The 17,041-nt window shown below is 50.2% G+C and overlaps 2 protein-coding genes across 2 annotated transcripts; both read left to right on the top strand.

Moving 5' to 3' along the window:
- The first annotated feature begins 494 nt into the window (after window positions 1-494).
- On the top strand, window positions 495-16,311 carry ANKRD13C (ankyrin repeat domain 13C). The gene is made up of 13 exons (XM_033067625.2): window positions 495-825; window positions 4,910-4,951; window positions 6,296-6,400; window positions 7,288-7,373; window positions 8,341-8,386; window positions 9,098-9,164; window positions 10,375-10,519; window positions 11,178-11,309; window positions 11,950-12,111; window positions 12,848-12,927; window positions 13,689-13,787; window positions 14,355-14,455; window positions 15,351-16,311. Exons 1-13 carry the CDS (start codon window positions 519-521, stop codon window positions 15,479-15,481), a joined length of 1,503 nt encoding a protein of 500 aa, XP_032923516.1. The 5' UTR covers window positions 495-518; the 3' UTR covers window positions 15,482-16,311.
- Window positions 15,898-17,041, top strand: LOC117000198. The gene is made up of 2 exons (XM_033067627.2): window positions 15,898-16,575; window positions 16,663-17,041. The coding sequence occupies exons 1-2, from the start codon at window positions 15,898-15,900 to the stop codon at window positions 16,939-16,941; spliced, it is 957 nt and encodes a 318-aa protein (XP_032923518.1). The 3' UTR covers window positions 16,942-17,041.

Raw genomic sequence — 17,041 nt, 5'->3', positions numbered from 1 at the left:
CGCCTGTCCCTCAGGATGTGCCCTTTGGGATCAATCCCCGATCCTCGGTCCCTCAGGATGCGGTTGCCGGGATCGATCCCCGGTCCCCGGTCCCTCAGGATGCGGTTGTTGGGATCGATCCCCGGTCCCTCAGGATGCGGTTGCCGGGATCGATTCCCGGTCCCTCAGGATGCGGTTGCCGGGATCGATCCCCTGTCCCGTCCCTCAGGATGCGGTTGCCGTGATCGATCCCCGATCCCTCAGGATGCGGTTGCCGGGATCGATCCCCACTCCCCGTTCCCGCCCCTCAGGCCGTGCCCGTTGGGGCGGATCCCGCCCCTCCCCGCCCCGCCCCTCCCGGTCACCCCGCGCTCCTCCCGCGCGCTCTCTCGGTGCGGCGCAGTCTCGCGAGAGCGGCGGCCCAAGATGGCGGCGCGGAGCCGAGGCCCGTGAGGCGCGGGCGGAGCTGCGGCCGCTCCGGGGGCTCCGGGCGGGACCGGCCCCGCGGGCTCCGAGCGCTCCGGGCGCTCCCGCCGGCCATGACCGGCGAGAAGCTCCGCTCGCTGCGCAGGGACCACAAACCCAGCAAGGAGGACGGGGACCTGCTGGCGGCCGGCGAGGACGAGGCGGCCGCGGCGCCCGGGGGCGCCTTCACGGGCGGGAAGGGCGGGCGGGCCGGGGGGCACCGCGGGCCCGGCGCTCACCGGCACCGCCCGCCGGCCCGGGCCGCCCCCGCCGGGCCCGAGCGCGGCCCCTTCCCCGTGCACGAGTGCGTGTTCAAGGGGGACGTGCGGCGGCTCTCGGCGCTCATCCGCACCCAGGGCATCGCCCAGAAGGACAGTCACGGTGAGCGGGACACGCCGGGGGATGCGGGACACGCCGGGGGGTGCGGGAGGTGCGGGACACGCCGGGGGGTGCGGGACACGCCGGGGGGTGCGGGACACGCCGGGGGGTGAGGGACACACCGGGTGTGCGGGACACGCCGGGGGGTGCGGGAGGTGCGGGACACACCGGGGGGTGAGGGACACACCGAGGGGGTGCGGGACACGCCGGGGGGATGCGGGACACGCCGGGGGGTGCGGGACACACCGGGGAATGCGGGAGGTGCGGATGGTGAACCGGGAAATAGGAATTTCGTTGCGAGGTTTACCAGGGAGTTCTGTAAGGGTGTGTGAATTCGCTTTAGGGAGGGCAGTGGACAGGGGATGGAGTGACAGGACAAGGGGGATGGATTCCACTGGCAGAGGGCAGGGATGGATGGGATATCGGGCAGGAATTGTTCCCTACGAGGGTGGCAGGCCCTGGCACAGGTGCCCAGAGCAGCTGTGGCTGCCCCTGCATCGCTGGCAGTGCCCAAGGCCAGGCTGGACACTGGGAGCAGCCTGGGACAGTGCAAGGTGTCCCTGCCATGGCACTTGGATGATGTTTAATGATGGATGATTCCAACCCAAACCATTCCGTGATTTTTGTAATATGAATGAACACTGTTAGCTCCAGTACTGGCAGAGCTGCCTCTGGCCAGGTGTTGCTCTGTGTCCAAGACCCCTCTGCATTTAAAAGATCTGTTCTTGTTTAGGATGTCTGAGCTGTCACCTGTTTGCTTTGAGGGATGCCGAGTGGTTCCTTTGGCTGTTGGCAGAGCAGTTTTTGTTACTTCCCCAGGCTACAAAAACCAATCCATTTCCCCCCCACCTTTCTTTTTAGATGATGTAGCTCTGAATTTTGAGAGAGTTGTTCTCAGCTTGTGTGCAAATGCTCTGTCCACAGCAGTGTCAGTGTCAGGGGTGGAATCTGATCCTTGTGCTGCTCTGAAATTTGTAAATATTGAATGTCTTGCAAGGATGTTTCAAAGCATTTTAATTTGGGGACTATTTCATACTGTTAACAAATAAATCAGCCTGGGGGGTCGGCTTGACCTTCATGATTAGTTTTAATCTCTATTTTTAATGCCCATTTCAAGAGTAACATGATCCATTTCTGCTGGAGAGTTGCAAGTTCCACGTGTGTGGTGTCTGAGAATTTGTGATAAAGGGGAGGCTCGTGCTGTGTTTCTGATAAGGAGATTGGCTGTGCTGGAGTGTGCTCTGTGAATTCAAAAGGAGCACGAGGGTGAAGGATCTGTGGGCCTGGCAGGAATGATGGAATTGGGAATTCCAGCTGAGGGATGCAGAGTAACACAGGGCTCAGCTCCCAGCCAGGATGGGCAGGAGTGTTCCCTACAACTGGCACAGCTCTTTCCTAAGGGCAGGGTTCCAAATCCAGCTACAGATCTGTTTATCCTGCCTCCTTCATTCCAGCAAATCCCGCTAGAATGAAAGCTGGAGACTTGGGGAGGATTTTTCCCACTCGCTCTATTCCTGCTGCTGCTTCTCCCTGTTCCTCCTCCAGTTCCCCTTCAAGCAACTCAGCAGCAGCAGCAGCTCCAAATCTTTCCTTGAAGGCACTTCCTGCTCCCTCTTTGCTGTGCTGTCACCCTCAGTGTGTATTCCATCCTTTTTTAATCCATTTATAAATCTCTAATTAATATCTCCCTGCTTTCCCAGCTCTGTTTAGAGTTGGGACACTTTGGGGATCTCTGACTCATCTCTCTCCCAAGTTTTTACTTGAACTGTTCAGAAAAACCCCACAACAAACCTCTTGGTGGCTTGGCATTCCAAAGGTCTGAGTAACATTTCCCTGTTATTGTTTTCTTCCTGCCTGATTCCATCTGTCACTTGTTTACACACACTGGAACTGGGAATTATTTGGGGGACGCTCCAGCTGATGATTTGCTCAGAAATAAGCCAGAGGAATCCTGGGATGTGATGAGGATTGGACAGAGGGGAGAGAGAACTCATTGTTAATAATCCAGGCCTGTTTTAGTGTTGGTTCAGTGCAGGAAAACCAAATCCTGTGGAATGGGAGACTCCTGCTGTTCTGCTAAAAGCAATTGAGTGTTAATTGAGTGCCTACCCAGCTTCCTAAATTAACCTCCAAATCACTGCCCAGGGGAAGGCCAGTGTCATTATTCCCAAACAATGAGTTTCCTGGGAGAAGCCTGTAGCTACACCTAGGAGATGACTTACAGTTTTATTATAACATGCATTTAAGAGCTTAAATCCTGGAGCAGACAAATCCTCTTGCTGGCAAACAGCTGGCAAACAGCTGGAAAGCAGCCCTGGCTCCCTGCAGGGGTGAAAGGCCACAGGTGTGTGGGGCCAGGTGCTGTGTGTGAGGTGTGTTTCTGTGCCCACCTGCATGTGCATGGGCAGGAAGGATTGCAGGAGCTGCTGGAGCACTGAATTCTTGGGAAGAAGGGGCTGGAGCTGTGCTGGGCACTGATGAGGCCTCACCTCAAATCCTGGGCTCAGCTCTGAGGCACTCACTGCAACCAAGAGCGTGTCCAGGGAAGGGAATGGGGCTGGGAAGGGGCTGAGGGAGCTGGAAAGGGGCTCAGCCTGGAGAAAAGGAGGCTCAGGGGGGACCTTGTGGTTCTGCACAACTCCCTGCCAGGAGGGGACAGGGAACAGGGACAGGACAAGAGGAAATGGCCCCAGGTTGTGTCAGGTTGGACACCAGCAGGAATTTCTCCATGGAAGGAAAGAGTGGTCAGGCACTGCAGCTGCCCAGGGAATTTTGGAGTCCCCATCCCTGGAGGTGTCCAAGGAAGGGCTGGATGGTGACAAGGTGGGAATTGGGCACAGCTTGGACTCTGGGATCCTGGAGGGCTTTTCCACCCTCACCAATCCTGTGATTCCATGATTTTATGAAAATGTTTCCCCTTGGGTCGCACAATTTGCATTTCCTGAGCGCTCAGCGTGGCTCCCTCTCAAACATGCTCCTCAGGAAGGTCATTTCCATCCCCTGCCAGAGCATCCAGGATTCCCAGAGCTGTGCTGCCTCCCAGATGTTGGAGTTATTAATAGAAGCAGGAGTTGAGCTGGGCTGTGGCTGCCTGGGATGCTGCCAGTGTCCTGCAAGGATGAAATGCAGGACACACTGAGCAGCCCTGCCAGCCCCTCTGGGACAAGCAGGGTTCCCATCTCCAGCCCAAATTCCCTGCTGGGAATGCTGCAGGGTGCTGGCATTGGTGTGACAGCCTCTCCCAGATGTGCAGCACATCCTCTGCACAGAGCAGGTTCTTCCTGCTGACAAAATGGGAGCTAGAAAATAACTCTCAACCCAGTGTGTGTGTGTCAGAATTGCACAAGAAATTTGTATCCCAGCATTTTTTGTCTTGACTGCTCTAAGAAAGTGTTTAAATGTGCGAAATACAGTTAAATGGAAGAACTTTGCATCCTTAAGCTCCCTAAATAACGTGTCATGAGCCTGGTAGCAACATTAATCCAGGAAAAACAGCTCTGGGTGCCTCACAGAGAATATTTAACAACAAATACCACCCATGAAACGAGCATGGAAAATGGGACAGGTTTGAGAGGCTGCTGAGCATCTCCAAAGCTTCCTTTGGAAACAACCAAAAGGCAGCTTTGTATGAAGGTGCTGTTCTTTCTCAACATGCCCAGTACTGTGGTTGTAAAAAGATGAGTACTCAGTCTTTGAAAAATTAATAAATCAGGCTGTTAAATTTTTAATCAGTATCATATCTGAGAGTAGCTTTTAACCCAGATCTGTCAGGCTGGGAAGGGATCAGACCCTGCAGGCCCTGGGGAGCTGAAGGCTCTGGGTTGTGTCTTTCTCAGAGATACCTCTGGATCTCTTTGCTTGGAGTGAATTCAATATACCATTAAAAACCCTCTGTTGGCCCGTGAAATGTGTCTCATTTTATTTATTTTGACAATTATAATCCACATGGTTGCTTAGAAAAATGTCACTCCTGGTGGGTGTTGGTGTGTTCCTGGCTTAGAGCAGGAGCTGGAGTTTCCTGAGGAAGGGATTGCAATGGATTCTGGTAATTTTAATCTAATCTCTTTTATTTCTTGGTTTCTTTTAGGAAACACTCCTTTACATCTTGCTGTGATGTTGGGACATAAAGGTGGGTGGAACCATTTGTTTTGTTACCTCCTCAGTGATCCTGAAGATTCAGGGGCAGGAGGAAAAAAGGGTTTTTTTCATTTTCCTGAATGTGATCTTGTGGTTCAGACTAGTGAGGTTTTCTGGGAAGAAGATGGATTTGGAGGAGAATAGTGGGAAAAGAAATCTGAGCTTTATTCCCAATATCCCACCCATCCCTGCCCTCTGGCAGTGGGAAGCCATCTCCCCTTTCCTGTCCCTCCATCCTTGTCCCCAGTCCCTCTGCAGCTCTCCTGGATCCCTTCAGGCCCTGCCAGGGGCTCTGAGCTCTCCCTGGATCCTTCTCCTCTCCAGGTGAACATTCCCAGCTCTCCCAGCCTGTTTATTGAGCTGGAAATGGATTCCTGGTGATTCCCAGCTGATTTCCTGCTCCCTGCAGAGTGATGTTCTTGTCCTGGGCACTGTTTAAGGAACCCCTGGCTGGGTTAGTCAGGCCTTTGTTTATCCCCACAGGAGACACTTTATTCAGCAGGGAAATATCTCTTCCTCCCCAGGCACTCAGCCTGCCACTGACTCACAGCTGCTGCATCTGGAATGACCAGTGCAGCTTCCTGTGGCACCTGTGGGAGGAAAATGAGCCAGGAAGGAAGTCCCTGTGTTGGTGATGAGACAGCTGGGCCTGCTCCATCACCTCCAGACAGCTCAGGTGGCTTTAGTGACGTGTGCTGAGCTCTGGAAACTCAAGAACCTTTTCCAAGGACACATGGGAGCACTGAAACCCTCCTTGTCCCCTTCATGTCCACCTGTGCATGGGGAATGCTGGTTCCACACCTGCTCTGAGCTTTCCTGGAGCAGAGCTGCCTGTTTGCCCTCTTTACATCCACATTCCCCAGGATGTTCTGGCACACAGGCTTGTGTTGGTGCCTCAGCCTCCTCTGTGTCCCCAAATCCATGTCCCCATGATCCATTCAGCCCTTGGAGAGGGATGAAGGCCCTGAGCTGTCTGTGGTTGGTGTGTGCAGCAGAGAGAGCTGATGTCATACATTAAATATAAATACCGTTGTTCCATAGTGGTGTGTGTATCTGACATGCAGAAATGTTATAAAAAGCAAAATCCACCTAGCAGGAGGGACAAGTCTTCAGTGTTATGTAATTGGTGGCTGATCACCAATTATTTTTAGTGGTAATATTGAGCAGGGAAGTGCTGGGAGTACTTGCAGAAATGGCTTTGTTTGGGTGAGTCAGAATCCAGATCTGTGTTTTGATAATCTGTGTAGTATCTGATATTAATTGCTTTGGTAGAGTTTCATTCTGACTGCTCCTGCTGCATCCTTTCCTGTAAATAACTGTGGCTGTTTTGTCCCAGAATGTGCCCACCTGCTTTTAGCCCATAATGCTCCAGTAAAGGTGAAAAACGCTCAGGGATGGAGCCCTCTGGCCGAAGCCATCAGCTATGGAGACAGACAGATGAGTAAGCACCTCTGCATTCCTCCAGCTTCCAATTAGCCCCACACTGGGGCTCCTTCACAGCAGGAAAGCACAGCTCTGAAGCTGGGCTGTTTTCCCACAGCTCTCTTTGAGCTCTCTGAAGGGTTTCTCTTAATCAGTGAACATTTTCTATCTGGACATGATCAGGCACATCCATTTCCTTGATAAGGAATTGCTCTGGGTTACATAAGCAAACTGTTAATTGTGCTCACACTGGGGTGGGGGAGGCTCTGCACCAGCATCTCCTGGGTCCAGAGGGGCTGAGCTGGGTGGGATCATCTCCCCCTGCTCACAGGTTTGTTTATGAGTCACTGGGATGGGGCTTCTAGGCTGCAGGGGGAAAATACAATTTATATATTGTTCAAATATTATTTATTCACCTCAGACATGGAGTAGCAAAAGGAAATTAGTCTGCTGCTACTCACTGGTGGATGTTTATAGTATTTGGTACTGCCATGTGTGGTGGTGCATTTCTATAGCAGAAAACTCACTGTATATTAGATATATAAAGGTATTATTAATATATTAATGCACTAATTTATAATCTGCCAACAACATTCTCATGGCAGCTCCTAAATATTGATTTTCTCAGTGGAGTAGATGTTACACACAGTCAGTATATTTGTATCCACATATTTACTACCACCTGTGTAAAAACCCTCTTCACATGATTATAAAGTTCATTTTACAAACAATTCCTGAGGCTTTTCTTCCTGGGATGATCCAGCAGGTTACTGTGCAGTTCTTGTAACTGGGATTAACTCCTCAGGTCTGATGAAATGTTCATTGCATTGCTGGGTTTAAGGCCTCACATAGGACACTCACCTGTAATTGCCCAACAAAGAGAGCTGATGGTTAATTCCTGTGCAGTTTCAGCACTCCTGAGGAAGCTCAAGCAGCAATCCAGGGAAAGTGTTGAAGAGAAGCGACCTCGGTTATTGAAAGCCCTGAAAGAGGTGAGTGGTGCTGAGAAAACCACATGGGTGGAAAACAGGGATTTGTGCTCTGAGTAAGGACACTCTGGAAAACTGCCAGGAAGTTTTTCCCAATGTTTTGCTCTTAAAAGCAATCTTGGCTCTGTTTTAATGGGTCACATAATTCTATTTATTTTAAGAGAATACTTCCTTTCGACTTCTAGAAATTCAAATTAGAGGTTTGGGTGAGACAGACTTGCTCATCATCTTTGCAATCTCAGAGTTAAAGAATTTCTATTTAATTAGATTTTTAAGGCTTTCTCAAATCTTGTATCAATGAATAATTTCCTGCTCTGTTCAGTCCCCAAATGACTCTTGCCCAGTGATGGAGATTTTTGGTTTCATTCTCCAGCAGCCAATTCCCCTTGGGCACAATGAAATGTTGTTCAGTTTGGGGACAGCAATTTGTAGAAAGCCATTTATTTATCAGGAGTTAATGAAATTGTCCCTGTACAAGCTGAGCTGGGTTGTGATTCCTGAGCAGCCTGGTGGTGGGGTTGGCTCAGGAGCTCTGAGCTGATGATTTCAGCACATTTCCACAGTGGAAATTTGTGTTTGCAATGGGCCTGCCTGAAACCTGACTCATTAATTATTGTATAATTAATTCCAATTCCATGGGGTTGGATGGGATCAATCAAAGCAAGCAGAGAGCTCCCCAGGTGTTTTCTAAACACATGTTTACAATAAATCTTTAGCAACCCAGGGTTTGATAGTTGAATTAGTATTTAAAAATGATGAAAAATGAGAGTTCAGATGAGTTCCATCATTTTATCATCATTGACTCTGCTGCTGCTGAAGCTTCAGTGGTGTTTAAGTTCAGTACAAATTCAAGCACAAAATTAAAGAAAGCTTTCTCTGTTTACCAAACCCAACTTCTGCCTGTCTTTGAGCAAATTTTACAGTTCTTTAGCCTGAGAAGCTTGTTAACTCATTCTCCTTTTCTTCTCAGCTAGGTGACTTCTATCTAGAGCTTCACTGGGATTTTCAAAGTTGGGGTGAGTGCTCCCATGTCCCTTCCTCAGGGAGATAATGCAGTCAACCTGCACACCTGGACAGCTGAGGCCTGAGGAGAGGACACACCACTTCCTCCAGATTTATTTTTATTTTTCCAGATTTGTTTTTGCTTATTCACTTTTGGAGCTGAATTCTCTCACCCAGTGACTCAGTCAGGAGGGGAAGCAGCTCTTTGCTTTCAGAGCCTGAGCCATGGAAAGTGTCCCTGCTCATGATCCTTAAGGTCCCTCCCAACCCAACCAGTGTGGGATTCCATGGTTTTATGTGTTTTGTTAATTTAGTAATTAATGTTAATACTTTGGACCATTAATTAATACTTTTGGACCATTTTGATGTTTTTCATGCTTGTGGCTGCTCTGCTTTCATTGGAGCCAGGTTTTGGTGCATTAATAAACTGTTAAATGCCAGAATTCAAAGTGTGAAGAGCCACAGTTAGCAGGGTTTATAAATGGTTTACCTGGGATGGGAATACAAATCCTGTCTGATATTGGAAGCAGGGTGTGCAGTTACAATTACAAAAATCAGTTTTATCACATAGAACACTTGATGTTGGTTGTGTTTGATGGAGATGGTGATGGAAAATGCTGTATTTGCATGAAAACATCCAGAATCCAGCTGTTGGAATGGTTTTAGTGGGAATTCCTTGCAGAGGGAGCTCAGTGCCCTGATTGCCTTTTCTCTCCCTCCTTTAGTGCCTTTACTTTCCCGAATTCTGCCTTCTGATGCTTGTAAAATACACAAACAAGGTATAAATATCAGGTGAGTGCTGCTTTTGTACCCAGATATTTCTGTGCCAGGGAGAAGCTGGGTCCCAGTGGGCTGACAGAATCCCTGAGGAGCCTGGGCACATCCATGGCTTGGAATTTCAGGCTCTCTTATTCTCTATTTTGAGCTGAATAAAACTTAAATATAGAGCAAGAGCAGCTGGGTAAGACTTTATCTACCAGGCATTCCAGTGAAAAACAGGGTTTGAGTATTTATAACACAATTGCAAATAAATTCCAGTATTTTGTGGAGCAATGTAGCTGCCCCAGTCTGTAGTTAATTTTTAAAAAAAGTGATACAATTTTTCTTTTTAAGGTGTTTAATGTGACAAATGCACGAACTCACTAGGGGGTTTCAGGAGTCTCTCCAAGCTCTTCAGCTGATTTAGTTTGGAATCAAATGTATTTTCTGGCATTTTCTTTAGGGGCCAAAACTTAAAGAGGCAAGAATATGATCTTGGAGATTCAATCTGAAGAATTTTTGTTCTAGTCAAGGCATAGCTTGGGTGTGTAAAGTGAATTTTTAGGTGAAATTGGAGTCTGGGGCTGTTGCTTCCCTTCTCATTTCTGAATGCTCTGCCTGTGTGAGGCCTGAACTGAGGGGAAATAGATAAATACAGTTTTTTTCTTGGGATCAGAGGCAAATCTGTGAGGAGTTTTCATCCTCAGCACTTAGAGTCAGCCAGTTCAGGTTCTTTAACCACCTTTTTAGAGAAATAAATAATCTAGCAATAGGATATGAATTTCTGCAGAGACCCATGGCCTTGGCTCCTTCTTCCAGTTTTTCAGGTCTACAGGAGCATTTCATTGTGTTGGTGAGGGAGAAAAACAGAAATAGCAATGAAAAGAGGCCAATTTTTAAAAAATGAGTTTTTCTGAGTCCTCTTCAGATTTTGGGTCCTGTCCCAGTGTTGTTACCCAGGTCAGGGCTTGTGGAGGACCCTGCTGTTTCTCAGAGTGTAGCACTGAATAAATTCTCTCCCCTCCTCCTGCTGGCAGTATTAAATACAATTTTCTGAAGAAAACTTCACCTTTATAGCAATTTTCTGCTGAATTCTGCATCCAGGCTTCACTTCTGAAACCCTGTGAGAACTCAGCCCTTTATGTGTTTGTTACCATTAAGATAAATTGTTTTCTTGCTTGAAAGCTGAATTTTCTCCTGCATTTCTGTGTCATTTTTTTGCCATTTGGGGTTGTTTTCACAGGCTGGACACAACTCTGATAGACTTTACTGACATGAAGTGCCAACGAGGGGATTTGAGCTTCATTTTTAACGGTGACGCCGCACCCTCCGAATCTTTTGTAGTTTTAGACAATGAGCAAAAAGTTTACCAGCGAATACACCACGAGGTAAAGCTCTGGGAGAGGGGCTGGGACACACCCCAGGCTTTTTTGGGAATGTATCAAACAAAATTTGTCTCAGAAACACCCAAAGAATTGCAAACCAAATAATTTTTTTCCAACTTGAGCTGTGAAGGTGACACCGAATTTAGTGAGGAAAACCAGCTTTGAGTGTGGATTTGTGGTTGAGGAAAAGCTGGAATAGATTGGAAAGATGAGGTTTAAATTATGATGTGCTGCTTTTAATCTTTCCACTGGGCTTAGCTGAGGTGTGCTCAGGTGGGTTCCCAGTGCTTTGCATCCTTTAGTCACTCCATGGCCAGTTCAGCTGATCCACTGGACCCCCTGTAATTAGTCAAGCCTTTAATTATGGTTTTATCCCCCAGTCACTTAAGCAAATGGATTATTGCCTGTGGAAAGGGTGTGGCTGCTGAGCTGCTGCATAAATCTCATTGGGATGCTTTATTCACATTAATATTCAAGATTAAACTATTTGGAAACCATTTGGCCAGAGGTTTTATAAACCCACTTGAAAATGCAGGAAATGCTGCTTCTGGGAAAAGATCCAAGGGACAAGGCTTATGGATTTGTATTTATTGATGTATCTTTGGGAGAAGCAATTCTTGTTTGTAAGTTCTGCTGAGTATTTTGGAATTTTTTTCCCCAGGAATCTGAGATGGAGACAGAAGAAGAGGTTGACATTTTGATGAGCAGTGATATTTACTCTGCCACCTTATCCACCAAATCCATCACGTTCACACGGGCCCAGACTGGCTGGCTCTTCAGGGAGGACAAAACTGTGAGTGGGAGCAGCTCAGAGCCTGGGAAGGGCACTGGGAGAAGCATTGGAGCAGATTTCCTGGAGGAGCTGTGGCTGCCCCATCCCTGGGAGTGCCTGGGACAGTGGGAGGTGTCCCTGCCGTGGCTTTGAGGTCCCTTCCAACCCAAACCAATCCAGGATCCTGACAGGATTTGATTCAGGACAAAGGAAAAATCTCTCTCCCTGTATCCCCAATGATCACAGGTTCATGCCATGTGGAATCTCTCTGCTGGGCTGCCTTCAGCAGGAAAAACCAGGACAAAAGATGCTGGAGCTGTTGGGCAGGGGGAGGACAGAGGGGCTGGGAATGATTTTGGTGCAGGAGGCTCTGAGCTCTGCAGGGAGTGCAGGAAGGGTTCTGTGCACTCCTGCTGGAGAGGGGCAGCAGTGGGAGTGCTCTGGGAAGGGATTTCACTCCAGTCCTCCAACAGTTTCTGTCTTAAAGTTTCCCTGTTGCTGCTGGATTTTTGGGATTTGCCACTGGCAGCCCATGTGGGGAGCTGGGGGAATTCCAGCTCAATCCCCAAGTTCCTTTACTGCCATGGTTTGATCCACAAGAATCCAAATGTTTTTATTTTATCTTCTGTGAGTCATTAATGTCCTGATTCCTTTCGTGCAGGAAAGAGTAGGAAACTTCCTGGCAGATTTCTACCTGGTGAATGGACTTGTGCTGGAGTCCAGGAAAAGGAGGGAGCACCTCAGTGAGGAGGACATCCTCCGCAACAAAGCGATCATGGAGAGCCTGAGCAAGGGGGGCAACCTCATGGAGCAGAACTTTGAGGTACAGCTGATAAACCTGCCCAGGATGTGGGGGAATAATCTTGCACACCCCTCGTGGTGCAAAATACATAGATAATGTTTCTGTTTTCTTTTGATTGGCATAATTTAAAAATCATAAACATGACCCACAAGTGTAATTGTGGTGATGCATTAATGAATTACCCTGATTAGTGCACACAGGGAGGGATTGCTGTGGTTATATTGGGTATTCAGCTTTAATTTGGCTCTTAGAAGAGATGAGAGGTTTGGCTGTGGCAAATCACTTTGGATTCTTTTGGACCCAATGTTGATTGTTGGGAATGAAAGGGAAGCCAGAAAGGCAATCGTGTTCCTTTGAGCTTCATTAAAATGGGAGGAAGCCTGTGATTAACACCAGGAAATCAAGAGCTCTTCAGAACGAGCCAGGCTTCAGCTGGGAGCACACACACAGAGCTTTTAAAGTGATTAATTTATTTCTGTGTGAGCTGGAGCTGCTGCCTTGGCACTCAGAGCCCTGAATTAACTCATTAGGAAGGAGCAGCAGAGCCCAATCCTGCAGAACCTGCCCTTGGAGCACCTCAGTGGGGCTGAGAGCAGGAGCTGGGTGAGCAGGGAGGCTCTGGGGCTGCTCTTGGAGCTGAGGGGCAGCTCCAGGTGGGAATGTCAGGATGAGGGAGGGGAGAGGAGCACTGAGCTGAGCTCTGCTGTCCCTGAGCTGAGCTCTGCTTGTCCCTGAGCTGAGCTCTGCTGTCCCACAGCCCGTGCGCCGGCAGTCGCTGACGCCGCCGTCCCCCAACACCATCTCCTGGGAGGAGTACATCTCTGCAGAGAGTGGCAAGTGAGTGCTGCTGGGGCTGCAGGGACCCCTCTGCACCCCTGGGGTGGGGCTGGGCCCCTCTGCATCCCTGGGGTGGGGCTGGGCCCCTCTGCATCCCTGGGTGGGGCTGCAGGGACCCCTCTGCATCCCTGGGTGGGGCTGGACCCCTCTGCATCCCTGGGGTGGGACTGGGCACCTCTGCATCCCTGGGGTGGGGCTGGGCACCTCTGCACCCCTGGGTGGGACTGGAAGGGTCTGCTGAGGGTTTTTGAGTTCTCCACTCGTGTGTGGTTTTGTGGGGAGGGAGGGAGGCTGGGTTTGGTGTCTCTGTTTGTTCTCCATTGGGCTGGGGAGGGATCCCTGTGTGTGAGAGCAGTGTCAGTGCCTCAGCCACAGGCAGGGAATCCTGGAATGCTTTGGCTTGGAAGGGACCTTAAAGCCCATCCAGTAAGGGATGGATGAAGGGACCTTAAATACCCCTGGCATGGGCATTTCTGGGTAGTGGTTATAAACACTTCCTGGAGGGTTTATCAACAGCATGTTTATGAGGAATTATTTTACTGGAGTAGTTTCCCTGGTTTTGTCTTGTCTCCTGGTTTAGAAGAACTCAAAGTAATCTAAATTAAGAGGTTTTTAATCTTTTTTTTCTGCAAGGCTTTACAATAAAGCAAGTCCTTTGAAAATAGAGATTTTTCCCTGATGTTTTCCAGCCCAAGTCTGTTTTTTCTTCCTCTAAACCCAGGGTTTCCCTGGGAAACACTGATTTTGCCTCTCCCTCACAGGGCTCCTCACCTGGGCAGGGAGCTGGTCTGCAAGGAGAGCAAGAAAACCTTCAAAGCCACGATAGCAATGAGCCAGGAATTCCCCCTAGGAATCGAATCGTGAGTCAGAGCTCCTGCACTGGAGCCATCCCTGCTGGGAATGTTTGAATTGTTCATGAACTGCAAAACCCTGCAGATCCCAGAGTGGGACTGGCAGTGCAAAAGGCTGCTGGGCAAGGAATCCCTAAAAGTGGGAGCTGCTGGGGCTGGGGGAGGAACCAAGCCCTTACCTGGCTTGGTAAGAGCAGAGTTTTGGGCAGGGTTAGCAGTAACTGGTGCCTGATCCCATGGAATCCTGAAATGGTTGTCCCCAGAATAAGTTCTAGCACAAAATGGTGTCCCCAAAACCAGTGCAAAGCTAAACCAGGTCAGTTCCACATGTCCATGGAGAGGGGGTTGGTGCCTCATCCCTCATCTCCTGTGGAAAATGAGAACAAGGAATTGCTAAAGCAATCCTGGGCTTGGTTTGTTTTAATTCTGCATCAGCAGGAGCTGGTGTGGGTGACTCTGGAGCCCTGGGATGGACAAGGGGATGCTGTCATTGTCACTTGTGTGTCCCTGGGCCCTTTGGTGTTCCTGTTCCAGGCTGGCAGCAGGATCTGTCACAGGCTCTGCTCTCCTTTGCAGGTTGTTGAATGTCTTAGAAGTCATTGCACCCTTCAAGCACTTTAACAAACTTAGAGAATTTGTTCAAATGAAGCTTCCACCAGGCTTTCCTGTCAAATTAGGTAAGAGCACACAGACACTCCTGGGGCTTTACATGTGCAGAATTTTAGCTTGGAAAAACCCTCTGAGACTGAGTCCAACCATCCCAGCACTGCCCCATGTCCCCAAGTGCCACATCCCCAGGGCTTTGAAATCCCTCTGGGGTGGGGACTCCTCCAGGGCTGGAAAACCCTTTCCAAGAGAAATTTTCCCAAACATCCAATCCACATCTGAACATGAGAATTTATTTATTATATATTCAGAAGTATTTTTTTGAGTTTTGGGGAAGAACTCTCACCCAGGAATGTGTTGCTGGAGAATTCAGGAGCACAGAAGTGCTGGGGCCTTGCTCCAAGAGCAGGGGGATGTGCTGGATTATTCCTGCATTAGGGAGCATCTCAGGTGTGGAGCATTTGGGAACATTTCTGTGTTTACTTTTCTTCAAGGACCACTGGTGATAGATTTATTTAAAATGAAATACATAAATTGATTGCACTTGTAACAGATGGAAATGTTTAAAAACAATGTATTAATGGGATAGATGATCCCAGAAACCCCTTTGCTAGGGGATGCAGGATTTTTGGAGCTGCAGGGAGCTGTGTGAGCCTGGCCAGGCTGTGCTCCACCTCTGCCACATCTGCACAGCACTCCAGAGCAGTTTGGGGTGGCAGTGACCTCAGATCCCACTTTGTGCTCCTGTTCTCATGGAGCACAACTCCCAGCAGCCCAGGTTGCTGTGAGCAGGGCTGGGCTGTGAGCAGGGCAGGGGGTTGGTGCCAGGCTGTTGTGAGCAGGGCTGGGGGTTGGTGCCCAGGTTACTGTGAGCAGGGCTGGGGGTTGGTTCCAGGCTGCTGTGAGCAGGGCTGGGGGTTGGTGCCAGGCTGTTCCCTGCCCTCACTGGCTGTTGGTGCCCTGCAGACATCCCCGTGTTCCCCACCATCACGGCCACTGTGACCTTCCAGGAGTTCCGCTACGACGAGTTCCACGACTCCATCTTCAGCATTCCCGACGACTACAAGGAGGATCCCAGCCGCTTCCCCGACCTCTAGGGGGGCTGGAGGTTTCCTGGGGACCCCCCCCGTGGCAGGCAAAGGGAATGGCTGCCCCCACAGCAGAGCAGAGCCGTGGGGCACAGCAAGGGATGAACTCCGTGAGCCCAAAGGCAGCAAAGGGAACGAGCGGCAGTGCGATGTGCTGGCACTGCACTGGGCATCAGCCCCTCCAGCTCCTGCTTCCCAGAGCCTCCTGCTGCCATTCCCTTTGGCACAGCCCTGGAGCTGCCACCCCCCAGCTGGGAGGAGCTGCTGGTTTTTAAATTTTTTACACTGCTGGACCTTGGCACCGAGCTGGGCCCGGGGCTGGGGGTGAGCCCCTCCCTCCTTCCCGTGCTCCCTGTTCCCTGAGCTCCCAGCTCAGCCATGGAATGTTGGAAGGTATCCCCAAGGAATGCCTTGGCTGTAGGTGAATGAACCAAATGGGCACCATTGACACTTGGGTTTCCTGCTGCACCCCAGGGCAGAGGCTCCTCCAGAGCCCCAGCCCAGCCTGGTGCTGTCCCTGCCTGATCCCCTCATTCCCCCTTCCCTCCCTGCTCTCTGCTCCCTGCCTGGCTCCCTGGGGTTTTGGGGAGCACTCCAGGGCTGCCTGGCCAGGAATGTCACCTGTTCATCCTTTATTTGACCTCACTTGGGAGAGGTGTCCCAGCACCACCAGCTCAGTCTGTGTGTGCCCTCAGCAGCCTGGAAATGTGGGAGAGCTGAGGATTGCCCCTTCCTGCAGGAGGGAGAGCTCAGCATTGCCCCTTCCTGCAGGGGGAGAGCTCAGCATTGCCCCTTCCTGCAGGGGGAGAGGAGAGCTCAGCATTGCCCCTCCCTGCAGGGGGAGAGCTCAGCATTGTCCTTTCCTGCAGGAGGAGAGCTCAGCATTGCCCTTCCCTGCAGGGGGAGAGGAGAGCTCAGCATTGCCCCTCCCTGCAGGGGGAGAGCTCAGCATTGCCCCTTCCTGCAGGGGGAGAGCTCAGCATTGCCCCTTCCTGCTCAGCATTGCCCCTTCCTCCAGGGGGAGAGCTCAGCATTGCCCCTTCCTGCTCAGCATTGCCCCTTCCTGCTCAGCATTGCCCCTTCCTGCTCAGCATTGCCCCTTCCTGCTCAGCATTGCCCCTTCCTGCAGGGGGAGAGCTCAGCATTGCCCCTCCCTGCAGGAGGAGAGGAGAGCTCAGCATTGCCCCTCCCTGCAGGAGGAGCTTTCCCTGCACTCGTGGTGCTCGTGGGCTGCTCTCACTGGGGTGTTCCCACTCTCATTTCCTCTTTGCTGTGTTTCCATCACAGAGAATCCCAGACTGGTTTGGGGTGGGGGGACCTTGAAGCTCATCTTGGCCACCCCTCCTTTGTGGATGTTTCAGTACTCCAGCTCCTCGAGCTTATTCCCATTCCCAGTTGTTCCAGTCTCCTCATTTACCAGTAATCCACCTTTCTGGGGTTTGTTAGGCAAGATTTGTGCAGAAGGCTGATGGTGCTATTTGTTTGTATGAAGAAATTTAGATTCAAGTGCTGTGGTGTCATTGTACAAAAATGTAAATATTTTCCAAATTATATTCTTTGTGCACTGTA

The sequence above is a fragment of the Catharus ustulatus genome, chromosome 9 (genome assembly GCF_009819885.2).
Source record: "Catharus ustulatus isolate bCatUst1 chromosome 9, bCatUst1.pri.v2, whole genome shotgun sequence".
NCBI classification, from domain to species: Eukaryota; Metazoa; Chordata; class Aves; order Passeriformes; family Turdidae; genus Catharus; species Catharus ustulatus.
The sequence above is the reverse complement of the archived record's forward strand: the minus strand, read 5'-3'. Positions and strand labels throughout refer to the sequence as shown.

What these genes read in the sequence shown, in the direction of transcription:
- ANKRD13C (XM_033067625.2), top strand. Translation starts at nt 519, where the DNA reads ATGACCGGCGAGAAGCTCCGCTCGCTGCGCAGGGACCACAAACCCAGC. An exon ending in TGTGATGTTGGGACATAAAG is followed by an intron (nt 4,952 to 6,295) that starts GTGGGTGGAACC and finishes GTTTTGTCCCAG; the next exon opens with AATGTGCCCACCTGCTTTTA. An exon ending in TTCCCCCTAGGAATCGAATC is followed by an intron (nt 13,788 to 14,354) that starts GTGAGTCAGAGC and finishes TCTCCTTTGCAG; the next exon opens with GTTGTTGAATGTCTTAGAAG.
- LOC117000198 (XM_033067627.2), top strand. Translation starts at nt 15,898, where the DNA reads ATGAACCAAATGGGCACCATTGACACTTGGGTTTCCTGCTGCACCCCA. An exon ending in CTGCTCAGCATTGCCCCTTC is followed by an intron (nt 16,576 to 16,662) that starts CTGCTCAGCATT and finishes CATTGCCCCTCC; the next exon opens with CTGCAGGAGGAGCTTTCCCT.